Here is a 12,926-nt window from a genome sequence, read left to right as displayed (position 1 = left end):
GAGAGAACCGAACCGGGTCCGGGTCAATAAGACGCGGAGAGGCAAGCGGGCGCCGCGCATTCCCAGGGCCAGCAGCAGCGGCAGAAGGCAAGAGGGAGAGAGGAAGGAGGAGAGAAAAAGAGAGAGGTGGAACCCGGGGTTCGTTCGTTCCGTTTCGGTGTCGTTGGCGTCCATTCGCCCGAAAATGTACGATCCCTGCCGATTCTAGCCGAGGAGAGAAACGCGAGGCGCGCGCATCCGCGTTCACACGAACGCCTAGCGCTGGTCTAGCCAACCCTTCGCCCTGCTTCGGTGCCGCCATGCTGCGGCGTCCCTTCTTCTCCCGACGAAATGCTATGCTAGGAAACAGGGTATAGGGTTCGGGCAAGGATACGTGCGCACGTATACCGCGTTCGACGAAACAGCGATACTTTTTAACTCGACTTTACGAGCTAACGGAGGGGCGACGGGAGGAGAGACGTCGAAAATTAAGGGCGGGGGGCATGTCGGGGAGAATCGCAATCGCGTTGATTTTCGAATTATAGACTTATTACTAATGGAATTTTTGATAAGGTACACACGTACGCTCGCATATACTGTGGAAAGGAATAGAACTATAACGGTACAAACGCTGGTGTTGCGGAAAAAATTTGATGGGAATCGACACCGTAGGGCAAGGGTTAATTTAAAAATGTCTTCTATTGTTCGACGTGATACGTGCTCAGTCGGTAAGTATAATTAATCACGCGACGATGACGTTTCGTGCAAGGTTGCGGGGTTGAGCCGTTTGTATCGCCTGGTTTTTCCACGCGTAGATATAGTTTCCGCATTTTAACGTACATATCGAAAAATATTAATTGTAAGAAGGGTACGCCGTCAAAAGCTCGAGGTGCTCACGTTGCGTATTGCGGGTTTACAGATACGAAGAACCGAACCAACATGGTCCGCGAAAAAATAATGGTACGAATTACCGAAAAATTCAATGAAATGTGAAAGCGATTATCAAAGCGTGCACGGGAAATAACGGAACGCAGTCACATTGTCCGGTGATTGGTGTTCGAAGAAAAACGCATCCTGGTACTCGGAAAATTTCTGGGAACTAACAATGTTTCGTAAAGATACAATGCCTGGTTTATACCTCGTTGAGTTTCCTCACATCCTAACGCCGGTTTCCCCAGGGTTCCTTTCGGGAACTCACAGTGGCAACGTTGTGGATCACGGATCGCAGGTGCTACCTACGGAAACCTACACTTATACCGTTGCCCAAGCGAACCCGACAGAAAGAGCGAGCGAGAGAGGAGAGGAAGCGAACACGCGTTGTTCAAAAATTACTCGGCCAACCGGGACCCAACGGACCGAGCCACATGTTCCAGACCGTCTCTATCCCGCGTTTTTAAAGTTGATTCAATTGAAAAAAAAAAAAACGGCGCCGACATACCTCGCAGTCTCCAGCAATTTTAAAAAACACCCATCTCGCAATTTGAATATAAAATGTATTGCGGATTACGCCGAAACGTAGAGGTTTTGTTGCTGTTTGTTTTTTTTTTCCTTTTCTTAATAAAAAATAAATTCCTTTTTTCCAATTCGCCTGCGATTGTACGGGCATCGATTCCTCCTTTGTTTCATTTCCAAACTATCGTTGTCCGTCTTCGTCCGTCGGGGAAACGAACCGTGCATGTACGTACAACGGGTGAAAAAGATAAGACAAAAAAAAAAAAAAAATTACATTCCAATATCAGTGTGATTCACTTACTCACGTAAACGTAAATCAGGTCTTCTTTTCTCAATAAGATTCCTCGTAACGTAAAAATTCTCAAGTTAATTACCTTAGAGCGTAGCGCAGAGAATAAATGAGGGGGGGGGACCGATATGCATATATGTGCAAATGCAATTGAACGTTGATGCTTTGTGTTCAAAATTTGTATCAACAGGTAGATACATTAACGCTTCTACAGATAAGACAAGAGACGTACGTCAACGGCACGACGATGCATTGCCGACAAAAACATTGTCCTCGGTAAGTGTTAAAACTTGGGTTTTGTTCCGGTATCGTGATAACTAATGACGGGAGAAGTTCCGAGTACATCCTACAGAAAACATTTCTTACGGGCTACTTGGGGATATATTTATTCGCCGAAACGGATTTCCGAGGATGAAAAATGAAGAAAATAAATCGCCTACTTCGACACGTAAAAATATAAATTCACCTTTTGCCAAAGCTGTGCAGTACAGCCTTATTGTACGAACGCACACTCGGAAACACCTAACACCCTTTGTTTTATTCAAATAGAAGTACACAGGTGAAGTAAATAAACCGAAGTCTCGTTTGTAACCAATCGGATCCACCTTATCTGCTGTGTACGTATATCGTACATATACTCGTGTGGTGACAAAACATGACTGATTTGAAAATAGAACGATTGAAAATCGTCGCGATCGATATCGTTGTTCATTATACGTTCGTTTATTCATTTTTCAATTTTTTCACTAACTGGACCTGAAGTTGAGACGATGATCGGGATTGCTGAGAGCAAAAAATACCACCAGAATGTAACCGTGACTCGGGCAAATTCTCTACTCCGTGCATTTAACAACGAAAAACTTTCTGTTCGTGGCTATGGATAATTCAATATTTCACAGACTGGTAGCTCGAAGAATACGAAAGAGAAGCGAATAGAAATAAATTATGTTTTCAGCTTGGTTATCGGCGAACTTGGCATTATATCAAAGGCGTATTACGAATATCATTTAGCTGTAAGAGATCTCTTTTATTTCTGTAGAACGAACCCCGAGTCTTTTCGTTGTATATAAAGGCGGTGGCTTTGACTAAGACGAGCTAATCGGAGTAATGTTGTTCATTCTCACCTACAAAACGTCGTTTGAAGCTGACGAATCACACTACTAATCCAATCAATATACAAAAACACAATGCTTTTACAGAGATAATAAAAATACACGCAAATCTGAATACTAGCTGACAATACGCAGTCATGACCGTTGATTTGCGAAGGGATTTCGATTCTGCTGTTGGCGTTGGTCAATGAAAATTTAGGGAATTGTTTATCACGAAGAATCATTTTTATCGGTGGGAAAATCTCAGAACGCGTGTAGCACATACTTGTGAAATCTGTAACATCGGAGCATTAGAACGTAGATTGAAAAAAAAGAATTCAATTTGTTCGTACACGCGAATCGCGGTTTGAATAGTTTTACGGAATTGGGAGTCCGAGTAATTACGCATCGCTGAAAACATTGAACGGAGTTGTGAAAGCATTACGCGTACGCCACATCCTGTAAATCCATACAGTCAAAAAGATGATTCAAATTCAACTCGGGTATTGAATTTTGCGGTTAAAGTTCCACAACTTCTAAAAAAAACCGCAAATTAATGGCCGCGCAAGAGGCGCACGCGCGCCATACGCGAAGCATGTATAGAATGTTCGTATCGACATACTTGAACGGAACAAACACAATGACCTAGGGTGACTCGAATACGTAGCAAAATTACAATGAATTCTAACGTTCGTCAAACCTCGCGAAATGCGTGAAATAATGTTCGATTAATTTTCGAATCACTAGCCCGGTCGAATTTATCTCACGACCAACGTAGTACGGCAAGGTTTCGTTCGTTCGTCGTCGATTCGTCCGTTCCACGAATTTGATTGGACAATCGCAGCACATGGCGGACGAATTCGGGCTCTGTCGACAATTTCCGGCATGCGAACGCCAGGACACGAACTTGTCGAGAGACCAGAATCGAAAGGAAGTGAGATATATAGTTTAAAAAATAAAAAAAAAATAAAATAAAAAAAAAAAATGACACACACACACACATATGTATATATATTTGTATTATACAACATGTAATTGTTCGAACAGAAAATGAGAAAAGAAAAAACAACGAAATTGTTGCGAAAGAGCACGGAATCAAAATTGCGCTTGTTAAAACACTGAAATTGATGACGAAGACAATTATATTTGCGTCCCTACCTTTCGTTATTTATCTAAATTGACTTATTGTTTTTCACATTTGCATCGTTCGTGTATTTCCCAGTATTTTCTATTTCCTTTTCTTTCTTTCTTTCCTCTTTTAACAACTATTTTTTACCTCTGATCTCTGTACGAAATGCGCTATCATCTGTGTCGTACGTGAAATATATATACGTGTGCATACACGTGGTTTATCGTTTACGCATGTACCATGTTATTTTTTATGATTATTTTATTATTCGTTTCTCTGTCGTCTTTCTTTTTGCCTCTCTTTTACCTCACGCGCACTCAAACCTTCAACTGCAATTAGTTCGCTTTTACTACAGCGCGGCGACAACAACAATAAACCCCGACGAACGTCACACGATTTATTAGAAATGGCTGCCGCCAGGCTTCGCTCGGGTCGAAGTCTTTCCTCAAGATGGCAGCAGCTGTACGAAGCGAACCAAAGAGCCGAGCTGCGCCAGGCACGGAACGTGCACGCACCTTCGTACGTGTGTGTATTTAACGCGTAAGATACGCGCGCGTATGGCCGTGTGTCTCGTATGCACACATGTATAAACGAAAAGTGCTGCGTTGCGCTAGCGCAGCAACGAACGGTGCGCACCGGCGTACATACATACATGTTTCATCGTACACAGGCAGGCAAGGTTACGTAGCTCCTTACAGGCTTACCAGAAACGACTGTTTATGATTTTCAGAGATAGCTTATTACCGGTGAGCGAGGAAAAAGACGTGCTTTTTATTCGGGACACTGTAATTGATTTTACGCGAGGAATACAAAAAGATGGTCGCCATTCAACGCCTTAACATTTTATAATGCTACAGTCGGTTTCAAAAACGATGCAAAACATGTTTGTCAACTTTTATAGAAAGAGAATTTTCCACAGTTTTCGTATACGTTGAAATAGTGGCGACGGGTATTTTTGATAAGACTATTTAAATACTATATCAAATAATAATTTTAAGCTCGATAATTTTTAACGGATCCAGGCAAGATTAGGCGACATCTTCGGAGAAGAAAACTTTTACGACAATACTTTGCCAAGTTAATTGCCTGTGCAATGGTTGTTATTCCAGTGTTTTATAGTTGCTTGTAAGAAGGACGTTATAATGCAACGAAGTTCTTTTTCCTCTCTTCGCTTTCTTGTTTGGATGTAATCCAATGTCACAATTACGAAACTCTCGCATGTGCGAGAGAGATATAAATTTGCATATGACACATTCAGCGAGTAAATTCACAAGTTATTGGAAGAACGGACATGTTTACATAAATATATATATATATATACACGTATGAGACAGATCTAGATTGTGGTTGCCTTGATCAAATGATGCATTCTTTTTGTGCTTAAAGTAAAACTACAGATATCATTACAAAAATCATCGAAACAAATTACAGACTCTTTCGGCGATGGAATGTCGAGACGGAGACGTCTAGATTGGTTTCAAAAAAACAAAAACAAAACACACATGGAAAGAGATGTCGAGGTAGTATCATTAACGAAATTCAACAAAGAAATAAAACTGAAAACCAAACGTTCGATCGTTTTCGATTGTGTAAATAACAAAAAAAAAATAATCCGAATCCAAAATTCGAATTTTATTGATTAGTGTACAAGACGGCGTTACACGTCAGAGATATAAAAAAGAACACCGTTACGCGAGTATAGTAAATATCGAAGCAACGTAACGTCGAAAGCAGCAATCGGTATCACGTAATAAGTTCGAAAAGGAATCTAAAAAGTACAAGAATTTTATACCGACGAAAAATTTCCGCTCTCGGTTTTGAGCTTAGGAATTTGTAGGGTAAGCAAAATTGTCAGAGGGGGGAGGAGGAGCGAAGAGGAATCGAAAGCCGAGAGAGACCGCAGAAGGAAAATAAAAATTCATATTCAGAATGTACAGCGGCAGCTTAGCGTGCAGCTTGCATACAGAGACGCGTTTATGATACGAACGGTATACATTGATTGCATCTCGGTTCCCCCTAGAGCCTCTCATAGCGCAGAGGCCAGGAGGAGCTACTTGTTCACGTCTCGTCTCGTCTCGTCTTTTCTTTTCTCTTTCCTTCCCTTCCCTTCCCGCCTGACGGTCCTCCTTGCCGACCGCCTAGTCATTCGTTTAGCTAGTAATAAGATCGCATCACGATGCAATACGCGACGACAATGGAGTTTATCCTACGTCGCATGCAGCGCGGATATGAAGAAAACAACGAGTCCGCGATGCTAGGCAGGTCTGGCGTAATCAGCCGCCCTGTACAAGTTTGACAGAGGCGGTGATGCCGCCGTAGTAATTCGCCCGCAGGCGGGAAAACCTAGTTAACCGAAATTACGATGAAGGCGGCGTTATTTGCGAAATTGATGACTGAAAGTGGGTCTCGATTTTGTTAAATCACACATCCACGTGAGGTTATTCGAGATATTCCGGTCGCGTGATCGGGGAGCATCGTACGCTTATTTTGCGAGTATACGACGGCACGTATAAGACTGTATATGCCAATGCATAGCGTAAGCAGCTAAATGGATTCAGGGTACGCGGAGCACGTAGCCTTGGCAGCTCGATTTAACAATAACGATACGCCTGCGAGGTTATTTCTATTCGATAATTAAAATCGTCGATGAAAATCCGATTTTTTCTCACGTCGCGATATAGGATTTCAGCTACGTGGAAGAGGCGAGACGTAAAAGCGGAGAAAAATAATATATCTCGGCGTATCTCTGGGCAGCCATTTGCTATGATGGTTGTGTGGAAATAAAACGTACGATCAAACGAGGCACATCGTCACTTTAATATACACTTTCTTACGCGGCACAACACTGGTGAATTATTTCTGCATATTGATTGTTAACAACTACAATCTGTCAATATCTCTGAAGAAAAATATCGGATTTTTCTTACCTGAACAGTCTTCTACAGCTAAAAGGATTCTCAGCTTCGAATATCGCGACCCCACGCCACTTATGCGGCATATGGAAGTATACGGGGAAAATCTGCATCACCATTGGTTTATTTCAGATAAGCCGCAAAAAGTAAGCCAATCAGCGCCGACCTTTTACGTTTTGAAGCGTTTCTTTTTCCCCCCCAACAATATGGCTGCCGGTTAAAAGGGCGGGAGAAACGATAAGCAACAAACAAGTTCCAAATTTTACAAGCAATCTATCGAGTGCGGGTTTAAATGATTTAGCAGAGCGAATAAATGGAGAAAAATCATCTTCGCACGGTAGTTTCGCATTTAAATACGCCCAACGTCGCGTTAAACGCGACTTAAAATGACGAGGTCAAATGTTAATTGTTATAGATGTCGCCAGCTGCCAAGGTTGGAAACAGGGAGTAATAATTTGTCCCCGTCTTCTGAATTCGGAATCGTTCGGGATTCCGAAACGTAATACGACGCACTGCGTTGGTTGGACGAAAACTGTGCGATGTTGTGTGCGTGTGCGCATGGCTGCGTTGTGTGCGAGAGAAACCGAGGAAGTGTAAATAAGAATAATATACATATTTAACGAAAACGCCGATGTGGCTGTCGAAGTAAAAATTTTTATTTCCAAGAAACTCTCGTTCCCAGTTTGGTAATTCACTACCGCGACGTAGCCTCATCTGTAAACAATTCGTGTTCAACTTTCCAATTACGTTGTCGAGGTTATAGTTAAAAAAGCGTATAAAATATTGTTCGAAACGTAGTTTTGCGCCGGATTATCAACCTGTCGCTATTCGACCTCCCGACGATAATTCTGTGCAGTTCGCAAGATGTTCTTTCACTGCTATTCTAATGCCAGAAGACAGGGACCGGACCGTCATCTGTTTAACCAGTTCGCATAAAAGACCTAACAATCATTTAAAATATTTTGTAATTACCTAGCGGTAATTGTTTGATAAAAGTCAAGTCACACGTTGCGTCAATCGGCATCGGATAAAATGTCCGGCTGAAACAGATAGCACCGCATCTGGCACCAAACTCATGTGGATTTGAACCATCTCTGATACGTCTGTTAATTGTGTGGTAAATTTCACCGCTCATCATGAACGGCTTTAGCACCGGGGAAGAAGACTCGAGGGGAGCCGCGGATCAAATTTGTTGCCTGGTGGACGAGGGAGAGAGATGTACTCGTCCTACCAGCAACGCCTCGTACAGTAAGAGAATACAGAAAACCGTCACTCAGAAACGTCTCAAGCTCAATCTTGACCACATGGTACGTTCTCAAACATTTGTATCGAAGCAAAAGTTGCTACCTTCGAAAGGTTTTCGATGTGTAAAGGAAATATTGTTCTCGTGGGCAATTTCACAGTGCTTCTTGTTTGTTTCAGGCCCGTCACATATACATCTGCGAATATCATAAGCAAGTTATACTCTGCGCCAGGTCCAAGCAGCAGCAACAGCAGCAACGCAGGCGAAAGGAGTCCGAAGAGGATTCGGGTGAAACTGATAACGATCTGCCAGAAGCTGACCTTTTTCAGCTTCAAGTCGGAACTTTGCGCCGTTACAAACGTCACTACAAAATCTCAACACGACCTGGACTGAACAAAGCTCAACTAGCAGATGTAAATTGAATTTCCATTATTTATCATCTTGAAAAATCATACAACCAGCTATAGATGGATGCGGAGAAAGACTACGAATGTCAACTAATGCTTATTTTGCTTTGCAATGTTACAGACGCTCATGAAACATTTCAAGACAATTCCTGTCGTGGAAAAAGAAGCTCTCACATTCTTCATATTCACTGTTAAGACTAATGCTAATAAGTTAGATCAGAAGAATGGATTGACCAGTGAACCTACGTAACATGGACTTGTCACTCGGTGTCCTCTACACTTACATTGGAAATCGTATGGCAAGGTATATCGAATAGATTGCTTTCGACACAAAACTAAGATAGATTGATAGCCCTAGAAACATTATGAAAATATTTAAATCTAAATGTGATATTTATTTTCCCTCAATTCTTATGATTGAGATTATTATATTATATATCAATGTATTTTTAATTTATTTCTAAGAATATAAATATCCACTTTTCAAACTAAGTAAAAAAAATTCGTTATACGGAATAATAATTTATCCACTTTAATTCTATACAATTGAGCTGATTTCGAAATTAATTTTTTTGTAAATTATACATGAATTGAACGTATCCATATATGGAACTAAAAAAAATGGTTTACTTTTCAAAATCGTTGTTCACAACGGAATATCGTGCTTCTGCCTTTTTTTTCAAACATCAATTCGATTTACTTGAACAATTCAGTGTAAATTCTCTCAGGGAATAAATCAACTAACGCGAAGTGCAATAGTATCGACGAATTAAGGGAAAATGTTTGGTGATATTGAATTTAGATGGGAATACGGATGAACTTTATAGAGGAGAGGCAGCCAAATGGGCTCTCTGTACATTCAAATGAGATTTAAAAAATTTTCGATAACGCTTGAAATGTAGGCTTAGGCTAAAGACGAAAAAAATAGCGCTATCGAAACTGTTCTAATGTTATTTCCCCTTAGGGGACCCATTTTGCCCGCCGCTCCCCTACATAGTACCTAAAAATATTTGCAGATAAGATTTATGGTGTACCTTATTCGACCCAGATACATTTTTATATAAAAAAATCGTGTTGCTTTTTCACTCCCTATCGCAAAAAGTTCTTCATTTTCGGTATGTCTTTACACAATTTAAGTTCGCTGATTGTGAAATAAAATATAGAATAAAAATGGTGTACAGAGCAAACAGTTCACATCACAAATTCTTCATAATTTTAATTGATGTATCATCACAAGCTTTGTACTCTGATAAATTTATAAATGCATGTTTTGAAACGGGGAATGAGAGAAATTGTCGTGTGGAAATGAATGCAAGAAATGTTTGGGATCATTTTTCTATTAAACTACATGATATCATTTTTGCTGACGGTTACAGTATCTTCCTCTTCGCTGTCACCACCTAAATCTGTAAAAGTATTGCTTTTGAAGTGTTTATGAATTATTAATAAGTAGTTACGTATGCTGTGTAAAATTTCCGAAACTGAACTTGTCTAAAGTACTTGACAAAAAAGTTTTATCGTTATTAGGGGAAAAAAATGAAGTCACTGAATGTAATCGTATAAAATGCTCGACCTGGAAAGCTTTTGAGTATATTCCAAACTAAATCTAGAAAAGTTATTGGGTATTTTAAATTTGGCAAATAACAGAAAAGGTTACCTATATCGTCCAACACTTTTTTCTCTAGTTTCGTTTCCTGTAAGATTTCAATATCTTCGATTTCATCATCAGAGGATTCTTCAGATGCCTGCCAAGTATTGGGGCCTCCCTCTCCGACTGATTTACTCTGTTACAAAAGTAATAACACGAATAGTTTCGAGTCACGAAAATTATACAGTGCGAAATTAGATGATTGAACTTGGTAAAAATTTAAGTTCAGCACTTTAAACTAAATATTTATATCAGGTCAACTCGTTTGAATAACTAAGATTGAAGTATGCTAATTTTGTCATTGACAACGAATACAAGAAAATGTGTACCATATTAGTAATGAGCTCAGCAGATCCATGCCCAAGTGTTTTAATATTGTCATCCTCATCTTGGAAATCACTGGTCTCCATATCTGAAAACGAAATTTTACAAAACCCCAAATTATAATATAAATAACAGCAAATGCGATATTACAAATTTTCAAAGAGTGGGAATTTTTGATATTTACTCCAACCACTGATCTCTTATGAATTTTGATTGCCAAGCTATAGTAAACATCATTAATGCAAACTAGGCCACTAATCTCACCACTTTTGGGGCTGCTTTTCCCAGCAACCCAGTGCGCAAGTTTAATACTGAGCTTAGGTTTTGTCATTGCCGTCAATTTTCCGAATGTAATGCATTCCTTCAATCGACATACATCGCGATCTTCTTTGTTGTACCTGAAATTATATAAATATTACAATTGTTGGCCGGTACAAGTTCTTACCAAGATTTACATTCCGGATGCAGAAACGCTTTTGAACTCTTGAAATGAAGCCAACCTACTTTGCTTCAACATCTTGCTGTGCTGCTTTTCTAATCTGCGTAACTAATTTGTTAGCATAATTAGCTGCATGGGGCGAAATGCTCGGCACCACATCAGCCGTCACAGATGTCTTGCCCAAATAGCAGAGCTGCAAGCTGCAGAGCTCTCTGTAAGAGTTTAATCCTAGGGTTAATTGCGATGCACCTACTCTCTCTTCCATGTAAGTAGGATCCATAACGATTTGGCCACTGAAAAAGATTAAAATGCTTTTAGCTTGAAGTAAACTGAGAAATGACTATTTGATTGTAAATTAACAAATTCTCTCTTCACCTTTCAAAGACAATAAACGAAACGCATACTGGATAGTGATGTAACGTTAGCGGGAGCGGATCTTTCTCGGCAAACGAATGGATAGTTATTGAATCACCAGTGGTAGTGACATCCGGTCTGTGAAAATGTGTCAGTGCAGCTAGTATAGCGATTGAAGCGCAATCGACAAGGTTGCCGTCGTGATTGAGAATGTTGACATCTACCCGCAGGTTCCATACCTACGTAAATCATTACTAACTATGCAGCATTCTCACATTGCACTAATCAAAGAACTTAGCGCAAAGCAATTGATGCAAAAATATTCTTTTCGAGTTAATTCGGCCGCATTAAAATCACCTTCTCATCTGCTACAATGCAGAGAGACTCCAAGTCGACGCATCTAGAATCTTTAAAGCATTTTTCCAACTGCCTGTTGACTTGCATTGCAAGTTCAGATTGTCTGCCTGCTTCAAAGTGTGGGGCAGCTATAGGATTGAACTCAACGTTGATATGAAGCATGCCTTCATTTGGACGCGATGCCTTTGGCTGCTGAATATCACAGGATACTTGGGCAATTGCTCTGAAAAATGTACAGCCAGTGACAAATATGAATTTTTAAGCAGTAACATAAGATGTAACGCCTTACTTAGTTTCACCCAAAGCTACGTGACAACAGCCCCAGTTTGCTCCAAAATGGATTTCCACTGGTCGAGCTTCCAGTAATTGTCGTCCATCTAAACGCTGAATAAGATAATTAGGAAAACCCATTAATGATAGGTTAGAAACTAGTTAACGTAGCAATAATTTTGTTCTAACCGTGGAGGATATACGGGTAGAATCAATATTGATATAGGTTTGAAATACGTACACTTTATAAAGTCAAGACCAACAATAAGTAGAAAAAAAAACGTGCTGTAACAAGAGGTTATGAATAGTACAATTCTGACTTACCGTGTCTTCGGCTATTGCTCTATTTATAAAATTTCGTTCACAATTTGATAACGGCGTTTCCCTCATTCTGTATAAATTTATTTGCGAACGCTTTCACACAATTTATTTTAATTTCTTTGTAAATGTATAACAACAAATCGTATCTTATCTTCGACTCGTTCGAAATTCAAACCAATAAAGAATGCGAACCGTATGGACTTTACTCCACGGTTAAGGATATAGTAAGGAGAGCGGTAGGTCGGAGGAAATTACAGTATTCTGTTTCACAGACGTGATTTTACACTGGGATTCTATAAAACGGGGCGGCAAGTGCAGAGCGATAATATTGCCCCCCGAATATAAGGGTTGAACCAAAGAGGAATGGTATATCTTCAGTCAACGCACTCACGATTAGATGAAAGAAAAAATTGCATCCGATTGATTTATAACCAGTCTCTTATTTTTATTGCCAACGCTTGAGCAGGAGTTGAATTTACATGCGTAGGATTCGCGTACCTCAGATTGCATCGTGAAGACGATTCTTAACTAAACTCAACTAAAATAAAACTAGGATATCAATATTTTTATAAAATAACAACGGATGCAACCTCAGAGAAAGAATTTTTTTGCTCAATACCAAGAAACACTTGGATGCTTGATGTCGATCAGCGTCCGGTCTGAAAGGCAGACGTGATGAACTTGACATTACCTGGCGTTAATTGACATCGA

At 40.1% G+C, this 12,926-nt stretch overlaps 2 protein-coding genes across 2 annotated transcripts; one reads left to right on the top strand and one right to left on the bottom strand.

The window, feature by feature from the left end:
• The first annotated feature begins 7,339 nt into the window (after positions 1–7,339).
• Positions 7,340–10,022, top strand: Sap30 (SIN3-associated polypeptide 30). The gene is made up of 3 exons (XM_046630347.2): positions 7,340–8,159; positions 8,275–8,508; positions 8,624–10,022. Exons 1-3 carry the CDS (start codon positions 7,989–7,991, stop codon positions 8,750–8,752), a joined length of 534 nt encoding a protein of 177 aa, XP_046486303.1. The 5' UTR covers positions 7,340–7,988; the 3' UTR covers positions 8,753–10,022.
• Positions 8,432–12,599, bottom strand: Rrp45 (exosome complex component Rrp45). The gene is made up of 9 exons (XM_046630345.2): positions 12,219–12,599; positions 11,914–12,008; positions 11,625–11,847; positions 11,289–11,506; positions 10,979–11,206; positions 10,739–10,872; positions 10,480–10,562; positions 10,160–10,286; positions 8,432–9,908 (listed from the first exon to the last, which is right to left on the bottom strand). Exons 1-9 carry the CDS (start codon positions 12,282–12,284, stop codon positions 9,847–9,849), a joined length of 1,236 nt encoding a protein of 411 aa, XP_046486301.1. The 5' UTR covers positions 12,285–12,599; the 3' UTR covers positions 8,432–9,846.
• Positions 12,600–12,926: the final 327 nt, after the last annotated feature.

Source organism: Neodiprion pinetum, chromosome 6 (genome assembly GCF_021155775.2).
Source record: "Neodiprion pinetum isolate iyNeoPine1 chromosome 6, iyNeoPine1.2, whole genome shotgun sequence".
In the NCBI taxonomy this organism is placed as follows: domain Eukaryota; kingdom Metazoa; phylum Arthropoda; class Insecta; order Hymenoptera; family Diprionidae; genus Neodiprion; species Neodiprion pinetum.
This window is presented reverse-complemented; position numbering and strand designations above follow the sequence as displayed.

Excerpts from the sequence above, each read along its gene's own strand:
- Sap30 (XM_046630347.2), top strand. The coding sequence starts at position 7,989 with ATGAACGGCTTTAGCACCGGGGAAGAAGACTCGAGGGGAGCCGCGGAT. Across the intron at positions 8,160-8,274 it reads AGCTCAATCTTGACCACATG|GCCCGTCACATATACATCTG; the intron begins GTACGTTCTCAA and ends TGTTTGTTTCAG. Across the intron at positions 8,509-8,623 it reads ACAAAGCTCAACTAGCAGAT|ACGCTCATGAAACATTTCAA; the intron begins GTAAATTGAATT and ends GCAATGTTACAG.
- Rrp45 (XM_046630345.2), bottom strand. The coding sequence starts at position 12,284 with ATGAGGGAAACGCCGTTATCAAATTGTGAACGAAATTTTATAAATAGA. Across the intron at positions 11,507-11,624 it reads GCATTGTAGCAGATGAGAAG|GTATGGAACCTGCGGGTAGA; the intron begins GTGATTTTAATG and ends TGATTTACGTAG. Across the intron at positions 11,207-11,288 it reads TCGTTTATTGTCTTTGAAAG|TGGCCAAATCGTTATGGATC; the intron begins GTGAAGAGAGAA and ends AATCTTTTTCAG.